At 48.8% G+C, this 9222-nt stretch overlaps 1 protein-coding gene across 1 annotated transcript; it reads right to left on the bottom strand.

Moving 5' to 3' along the window:
- Positions 1–6778: 6778 nt before the first annotated feature.
- LOC123447268 (purple acid phosphatase 2-like) lies at positions 6779–8466 on the bottom strand. Its single transcript, XM_045123858.1, has 2 exons — positions 7976–8466; positions 6779–7869 (listed from the first exon to the last, which is right to left on the bottom strand). Exons 1-2 carry the CDS (start codon positions 8448–8450, stop codon positions 6980–6982), a joined length of 1365 nt encoding a protein of 454 aa, XP_044979793.1. The 5' UTR covers positions 8451–8466; the 3' UTR covers positions 6779–6979.
- Between the last annotated feature and the right edge of the window lie 756 nt (positions 8467–9222).

Raw genomic sequence — 9222 nt, 5'->3', positions numbered from 1 at the left:
GCTTATGGCCATGCATGAAGAACTCAACAACTTCGAGCGTAATCAAGTCTGGGATTTAGTGCCAAGACCAAAGGAGGAACATAATGTCATCGGGGACAAATGGATTTTCAAAAACAAGCAAGATGCCAATGGGATTGTGATTCGAAACAAGGCAAGATTGGTGGCTCAAGGCTACTCCCAAGTCGAGGGTATCGACTACGGTGAAACCTTTGCCCCCGTTGCTCGTCTAGAATCTATTCGCATGCTGCTTGCATTTGCTTCTCATCATAATTTCAAATTATAGTAAATGGATGTGAAAAGTTCCTTTCTTAATGGTCCTTTAAATGAGTTGGTCTATGTCAAACAACCCCCGGGATTTGAACATCCCAAGCTCCCCAATCATGTGTACAAACTTAATAAGGCACTCTATGGCCTTAAACAAGCCCCACGTGCGTGGTATGAGTATCTTACTGAGTTGTTACAAGATCATGGGTTTGAAATTGGGAAGATAGATCCCACTCTTTTTACTAAGAGGGTTAAAGGGGATTTATTCATATGCCAACTATATGTTGATGATATCAGTTTTGGTTCTCCTAACATTTCCTTCAATGAAGAATTTGCTGCACTAATGACCGAGAAATTTGAGATGTCCATGATGGGAGAGTTGAAGTTCTTCCTCGGATTCGAGATTAAACAAGGCCTAGAAGGGACCTTCATCAAACAAGCCAAGTACACTCAAGACATGCTCAAAAGGTTCGAGCTCGAAGATGTCAAACCGGTCAAGTTCCCCATGCCAACAAGATGCAAGCTTGACAGTGATCCCAATGGTAAAGAAGTGGATCAAAAGGTATATCGCTCCATGATTGGATCCCTCCTTTACCTTTGTGCATCTATACGAGATATTATGTTGAGTGTAGGGATATGTGCACGGTTTCAATCCGCACCAAAAGAAAGTCATTACATGGCTGTTAAGTGAATCTGTCGATATTTGGCTCATACCCCAAACTTTGGTCTATGGTATCCCAAAGGACTAGACTTCAACCTAGTGGGCTATTCTGTCTCAGATTGGGCAGGAGATTGTGTGGAGAGGAAGTCAACTTCTGGAGGATGCCAATTCCTTGGTCGCTCACTGGTAAGTTGGTCTTCAAAGAAGCAGAATTGTGTCTCACTATCATCCACCGAAGCTGAGTATGTGGCAGCTGCAAGCTGTTGTGCACAATTGCTATGGATGAGGCAAACTTTAAAGGATTACGGTGTCACTTGTGACAAAGTGCCTTTTCTATGTGACAATCAAAGTGCTATCAAGATTTCCCTCAACCCAGTGCAACATAGCAAGACCAAACATATTGATATTCGCAATCACTTCATTCGTGAACATATCAAGCTTGGTGATATTGAGGTTCACTTCATCCACACTGAAGAGCAACTTGCAGACATTTTCACTAAGCCCCTAGATGAAGCAAGGTTCCGGGAGTTAAGGCATGATCTAAATATCATTGATTCAAGTAATGTGGATTGAAGCTAGGCACTTTGCACATCACTATGCATTCGATCTTGTTCTAGATGTAGGCATGGACATAGGGGGAGTGTTGTTCTCTCAATGAACTTTTCCTCCCCTCATTATGCATAAATTGATCAAGTCTTTCACTTTAGCCATTACCAAATGGCACTTGTGCTTCAAAGACGAGCGTTGTTCATGAACCCAAGGATAATTCTTCGCGGTGTCATACCTTTGTCTCAAACATAGGTGGCCTCGGCCACCGCCCCCACCTTTCTCTCATATGGAAGAAAGGATACAACATGACGAGTCAGTATATCTTGCGGGTGCTATCTTCTTATTCACTGACTTGTCGTTTGCCCACGTCTTTCTCATGCAATCCTATGTCTCGTTGTGCCATTTGGAGCGGTACTACCGCCAGGACCCCAGCCTACCATGACCTGACTAGGGCTTTTAGGGCTGTCTCAAGGGGGAGCGGTACTACCACCAGGACCCCAGCGGTACTACCGCTACAAGCAGCGGTACTACCGCCAGGACCCGAGCGGTACTACCGCTGGCCCGTACCCATTGGACTATATAAAGGAGGGGGAGCCCTTTTTCCTGCCCTCTTTCTTCTTCCTCGTGGCTCTCCCTTGCCCAACCCCGAACTCCCCCTATTTGGATCTCTATCTGTGGAGCCCCTTCTCTCCGTTGAGTTGGAGGGTTTGCTCCACTCCTCCTTCCTCCATCAAGTGCCATGGACTCCGGTAAAGCTCCTCCCTTTATTATCTTGATTGATATTTTCTTGTTCTAGGGGTAGGAGCATTGGTGATTTGGATCCATGACTATGGTTTTGTGATTCGTTCTTGGTTGGAACGAAGGAGATATTCTAGGGGAGTGTAGGGCCTATGATTAATTGCGTTTATATTGACATGCTCAAGGTTCTTCATGGTTTAGATCAAGCACTTTTTCTCTTATTTTGGATTAGATCTAAAACTTGGATCCTCTTGACTAGGCATGTCTTTATCTAGATGATTCTTGAGATCCTCATGTGTTTAGGGCTATGGTGGTTTTTGTAGTGATTCTATGCAGTACCCATGGCCCTCGTAAATCCAATCTACTCGTTCCTATGGGTCTTTTTCTATTTCAGATCTGAAAGTCAACCCCCTAGCGGTACTACCGCCCGGCTAGCGGTACTACCGCTAGGACCCCAGCGGTACTACCGCCAGGGGTAGCGGTACTACCGCTAGGACCCAAGCGGTACTACCGCCATGTGTAGCGGTACTACTGCCAGGAATATATTTTCTTCTTCTTTTCCATTTTCTTGGCAATGTGAGTTTACTTTTATGCCTCTTTTTGTTCATTGCCTTGACTCCTCCTGTCGCTCTTTTCGGTGTGTGTCTTGTGTGTCACAGGTGGTGCTCGCCGCTCGAATCCCCCACGGGACACCCAGCTGAAGCAGTATCGCACTCCAGATGCTCCAGAGGGCTCCGCCACTTCCGGTCTGAATCCCAAAAAGAAGTCTATCAAGAAGACAGCTCACAAGACCAAGGGGATCAACGTTCGCAATATGCCCCCTAAGGATTTTCTGCGGTTCCGCACCCGCAATCACTATCTAGAAGAGAAGGCTCAGATCAAGAATGTCGAGCATGTTTGGTCACGGGATCACTGCATGATCTATCACGACATCATCAAGCACTTCAAGAAGATGTTTGTTCTAGTTCAGTGGATTGACTTGGCTCACCTTCAGCGGAACCCGGATTACTTTGGTGAGGCTCTCTCTTTGATTGACAAGCTTGGCATTAAGGAGATCATCACCTTCAAGCGCGACTTTGGTCCAGATGTTGTGGCCCAATTCTATGTCACTGCTCACTTCTCACCTGATGAAGAGCGCACCGTGACTTGGATGACTGGTACTCAGAAGATGACAGGTTCCTGGTCAGAATTCATGAAGTTTCTCAAGGTCGACTTTCAGGGAGCTGACAATCCTCTTGGGTTGCGTCCTCATGCTCCATCTTCATCTACTACCACCCCGAAGGACAAGCTGCAACAACTTTATGTGAAGAAAGGTGTGCTCCCCAAGCATCTGGATATCATGCATCGGATCTTCCGCAACACTCTATTTCCTCGCATTGGCAACTTTGACAAGGTGCATGGTTATCTAGCTGAGATGCTTCTGCTTTGTGAGGAGGCTAGGACTAAGGAATCTGCCCCTCTCGATATTTCTGACGTGATGTTCAATGAGCTCTGGAACTGCATCATGAACCGCAAGGTTCCCATCTACGGGCCCTACTTGTTTGCCTATATTCGCCAGAGGTGGCACAACGTCTATTTGATTGAGGAGTTCCACCTTCAGGCTGATTACTTTGTGCACGATCCTATCAGGCTCCGCATCAAAGACAAATGGGCCAACCCACCCACTTCTTCTCAGCACATGGACACTGACACAGAGACTGCTGCTGACAGAGGCCCCCCTTCTCAGTCCCGCTCTTCTGCTATGCCATCTTGGGCAGTGAAACTGAAGGATAAAATGAAGACTCTCTTCTGTATGCAGGCCAAGGGACAGTATCAGACTCATGTGGCCCAGAAGGAGAACCGTCAGAGGCACAAGCGTGTCCTGAGGACACTTGATGTTCATATCTCCAGCGGCTCAGAGGACGACATCACCCCAGAGTCTGATTGGATGCGGGCTCAAGGTTATCAGTGGTCTGATGTAGAGGAGGAGGCGTCTGAGGAGGACAATGAGGAGGAGCAGGACGATCCGGATGCCACGGACGAGTCTGGGGCTGATGAGGATGAGGAGTGACCACCTGTGTCATTAGGTGTGCCCCTTTTTGGTGTCTTGTGCCAAAGGGGGAGAGAGTCTAGGAGCTGGATTTGAGATTTAAGCTTTGCTTATCTTATCGTGTTTGCTTTGGACTTGGTTTGCTCTTATTTGCTATCTTTGCTTTGTGTGATGTGAGACTTGAACTAGTGTGAGATTTATTTCTATCATATGTTGTGAGTCATATGCTTCTTAATTTTCTATACCACTATCTTTATATTCACATGTTATTCACTGTGCAAATCCGGTATTGTCATCAATCCACCAAAAAGGGGGAGATTGTTAGGGCATATTTTATGCCTAAGTAATTTTGGTGATTGATGACAGTACCGCAAAGGACTAATCATGTGTGTTAAGATTTTAGATAACACATGTCAACGGCACAAGACGACTCGCCCCCTCTTTCCATGGAACAGAAGCACGGTGTACTCCACGATTCTCCTTCTTTGAGTCATAGGAACACCGTACTATTAAGAGGGGACCCGTAGTGGAAAGGTTTGGGTGGAATCAATTTTGCACGCACACACTTTATCTCCTTTCCCTTTACCTACAACTTTGGAGTGGCTCCCGCCTCTGTTTTTATCTCACCTAAGCAAAAGGTCTCTCAGCGGTAGTACCACTGTGCCTAGCGGTAGTACCGCTGGGCATAGCGGTGGTACCGCTGGAACTGGCGGTAGCACCGCTAGCCCTAGCGGTAGTACCGCTGTGCTGGCGGTAGTACCGCCCCTGGTCAGCGGTAGTACCGCTCCAGGAGCTTAGTACCGCCTTCCTAGCGGCTGTACTTTGTCGGACCTTTTTGCGAAGACTTTCTTGGCGGTGGTTGGCCCGGTAGTGCTTCTGCACTACCATGGGCCCAGCGGTAGTACCGCTGCCGCCAGCGGTAGAACCGCTGGAGTGCCAGCGGTACTACCGCCTCATCCAACGGTAGTACCGCTAGGCTCGGGTTGTGAGGGGGAAAACGGTTGGATTTCCCCCCACTATATAAGGGGTTCTTCTTGCTGTAGAACTCTACCTTTGACCCTCCCAAGCTCCATTGTTGCTCCCTAAGCTCAAAAGTGCCCGATCTCTCTCCCTAGCCAATCAAACTTGTTGATTCTTTATGGATTGGTTGAGAAGGCCTAGATCTACACTTCCACCAAGAGAAAAGTTGATTCCCCACCAATCCCTTGCGGATCTTGTTACTCTTGGGTGTTTGAGCACCCTAGACGGTTGAGGTCACCTCGGAGCCACATTCCATTGTGGTGAAGCTTCGTGGTCTTGTTGGGAGCCTCCAAGCTTTGTGTGGAGTTTGCCCCAACCTTGTTTGTAAAGGTTCGGTCGCCGCCTTCAAGGGCACCTATAGTGGAATCATGGTACCTTGCATCGTGTGAGGGCGTGAGGAGAATACGGTGGCCCTAGTGGCTTATTGGGGAGCATTGTGCCTCCACACCGCTCCAACGAAGACGTACTTCCTGTCAAAGGGAAGGAACTTCGGTAACACATCCTCGTCTTTATTGGTTCCACTTGTGGTTATCTCTAACCTTTACTTTGTGTATGTTTATATTGTTGTCTATCTCTTACTTGTCTTAGTTGTTCTTGTTGTTAGCATCATATAGGTTCACCTCGTTGTTGCTATTTTTGTGAACCCGTATGTTGCTTACCCTAACTTGTTAAGATTAATTAAAAAATGGTCGTTGCCTATTCACCCCCCTCTAGTCAACCATATCGACCCTTTCATCAACCAACTAGATTCAATAGATGGAGGATGAGAAAACCATGCAGAATCCAACGGGGTTAGCATCGATGGAGTAGTCTAGGGCTAACCCTGCTGTTGGGGTGGGGGAGCGAAGGAGGAACCTGCGATGTCTCGTCGACGGGCTGTGAGGTCGCATCGTGGAGTCCCGTCGTTGGCTGGCTGAGTCACGACGAGGCGGCTGCAGTGCAGCGGATCCGATGAGCGCGAGTTGGCGGCGAGGCGAGAGATGTGGGAAGCAGAGCTCGTCAGGGCCGGTGGTTAATGCCTGGTTCGGTGGCGAGAGATTAGGGGAGGGGATGGGGATATGGTGGAAGCATTTTTTCTTTCTTATTTTTTAATCAATACGAAAGAAATCTGGAACATCAAATTCGCAACGAATCGACGGGCATCGAGTAGTCTGGCGAGGACGTTCCTTCAGACTATAGATGTAAAGCGTTTACCTTTGGAAATATCATCGTTAATGTTGCAATTAAGCAGGGGATGCTGCGGGCATTCGATGGGGGTTGACCCACTGGTGTGGAAGGCGGCGTAGCGTTGCCCAAATCAGAATATGGCTACGTATAAAATTGGCTAGTGATAGTTTGATCACGTTTGATCATTCACGTACATCATCTTTTAATGTACCGACGAAACATTTGAAAATACAAACACCATAATTGCTTTTGTTCAACTTGGATCTTGCTGCATGCAAGTTTTGCGTTCGCAACAAATATATGGATCGTTGAAAGAGTTGTAAATCATCCAAAATCAAAAGATGGCTACATATAAAATTGTGTACTGATAGTTGTCTCGTTTGATCATCTACCACAGGACCTCTGTTTAAGTTCTCCTAACTAATAACATTGTAAAAAGCACACGCAGAAAAAATATAACTAATAACATTGTAAATAAACCTGAAGAACGAATATTTTTTTTGCTAACTAAATTCTCAACAGCTATAGTAATAATCGGCCAAGATGGGTAGCTAGTTGGTGTGGGTTGGCAAGTAGTATCTGTTTGTGAACCATGCCTTGTCGGCGACGACCTTAACGCCGTCCTGGTTGCGGTGCCACTCGTAGAATGCGTGCGTCCGGTTCTTGATGTCCAGCGTGGCGTGCCCGTAGCTGGCCTCCCTGAAGGCGGAGTAGTCCGGCTGCGGCGACCGGAAGCTGTTGGCGATCCCCTCCGTGTTCCCGCCGTCGCCGATGTTGACGTAGACGGGCGCGGACGCGTTGAACTTGGGCGTGGCCTTGCCGTTGTCGATGTCGTAGGCGACGTTGGACACGCGGTGGGTTCGCTCGTAGGAGTGGACGTGGCCGGCGAGGACGAGGTCGACCTTGGCGTCGACGAGCCAGCTCTCGAACTGGACGCGCATCGTCTCCCCCTCCATGTAGTGGTAGTCGTTGGTGTTGTACCACGGCGAGTGCACGCAAACGATGAGCCACGGCGTGGTCTTGCGGTCGACGCGCTGGAGCTCGTCCTGCAGCCACGTCCACTGCGGCGTGTACTTGCCGTAGGCGGAGTAGGAGGAGAGCATGATCACGTGCGCCGACGCCATCTTCACCGAGTACCAGAGGGGCTCGGTGCTGTTGGCCGCCCGGAAAGGGGTGGGGTACCGGTACGTGAACGGCTTGAAGGGCACCGTCTCGCCGATCTCCGGCGCGTAGTCGATCTCATGGTTGCCGGCGGTCCAGATCCACGGCTGGTACGCGACGCTGCGCTCCACGAAGCGCGCCCACGTGTCCCACCGGCGGTTGTCGTGGCCCGGATGGTCGTCGGCGTAGCACAGGTCGCCGATGAAGAGCACGGCGTCGCCGCGGTTGGCCTCGTAGTGGGTCACCGTGTCGTTGGAGTGGAACGTCTGGCCGAGGTCACCTGCATGCGGTGCACCGACGAACGAATTAATCACAGACGTTAATCATTATTAGTTGCGCCATGATATAATAAAGAACCCGAACCCTAATTGAGATGATATACGTACCGATGAGGCCGAACTTGATGGGCGCGTCGGGGCCGGGCTTGGGCGGTGTTTTGAAGGAGAAGGACCTCACGGCGTAGCCGTAGCCGACGGCGTAGTGGTAGACGGTGGCGTGGTCGAGGCCGGTGAGCGTGGCGTGGTGGATGTAGGGGGACTGATAGGTGCCGCCCCAGGTGTAGCGCTGGACGGTGCCCTCGGCCGTGAGGTTGAGGTTGTCGGCGGCGAGGCCGTAGCGGACGACGTTGCTGCCTGGGTGCTCCGGGGTGACCCAGGATATCGTCATGGCGCGGCCGGTCAGATCGCCCTGCGTGATGTGCACCTGCTCCGGCGCGTTGCCGCCAGGCGGCGGCCGGAAGACGTCCGCGTCGAACGGCATGACGGGGAGCATCTCCAGGCTCCGCCGGTACGGACTCGTCACGCCGGCGGCCGCGGAGGCGGCGTGCGCCGCTAGGAGGAAGAGCACCGCGAGCACCTCCATGATGGGTTTCGTTCTACTAATCCGCCGTTGAGGTCGAACGCCAAATATATAGGGCGTGCGAATTCGCACCTGTGGAATATGCCCAGATCCGAGCGCTAAATATCTGCTGTTAGTTGAGATTTGTAGCGCAATGCAGTTTAATTTATCTTGTTACGCCAGAACTAGTTTTTATCGCGTCAGAAGGGAAGAGAACGCGTGAACTGCATATAAAAAAAAATGAGAGGGGATTTTCTACCCGTGTTTGCAAAAATCGAAAAAAAATCAATATCGAACTTGATTCAAAAAAATTGAAATTTTAGGAGATGAAACATTATCAAATGCTTTAGTTTGTTGCAAAATTTCAACCACAAATAACATTCTAGAAGTTCTCGACAAAAAAGACAAAACCATGTGCTAAAAAGTGTAGAAAACTCTGACCTGTGATTTTGTTATTTTGCTGAGAGCTCTTGGGATGTTATTTGTGGTTAAAATTTTGTAAGTCCCTAAAACATATGATCATGTTTGATGCCACAAAAAATTCAGAATATTTGGATCATATTTGATACTTATTTTTGCCATTTTTTGAAAATCCGGGGTGTATTACACTCGACTGTAGCTGCACCTTTCCGAAAAAATAATCTTATTTGCTTGATGAAGGAACGTGCGAGTCGCACCTGTAGAATACTAGTGGTAGGGACGCGCCAAGGGTGCGCACCTATCTTGCTTATAGTTCTTAATGACACTTATTTATAGTTATTTGAATATAGATAAATATGCTATCGATCTTTGTTAT

The sequence above is a fragment of the Hordeum vulgare genome, chromosome 4H (assembly GCF_904849725.1).
Source record: "Hordeum vulgare subsp. vulgare chromosome 4H, MorexV3_pseudomolecules_assembly, whole genome shotgun sequence".
Taxonomy (NCBI): Eukaryota; Viridiplantae; Streptophyta; class Magnoliopsida; order Poales; family Poaceae; genus Hordeum; species Hordeum vulgare.
The sequence above is the reverse complement of the archived record's forward strand: the minus strand, read 5'-3'. Positions and strand labels throughout refer to the sequence as shown.

Coding starts and splice junctions, on each gene's coding strand:
- LOC123447268 (XM_045123858.1), bottom strand. CDS start 8,450: ATGGAGGTGCTCGCGGTGCTCTTCCTCCTAGCGGCGCACGCCGCCTCC. Junction 7,870..7,975: donor CATCAAGTTCGGCCTCATCG/GTACGTATATCA, acceptor CACCGCATGCAG/GTGACCTCGGCCAGACGTTC.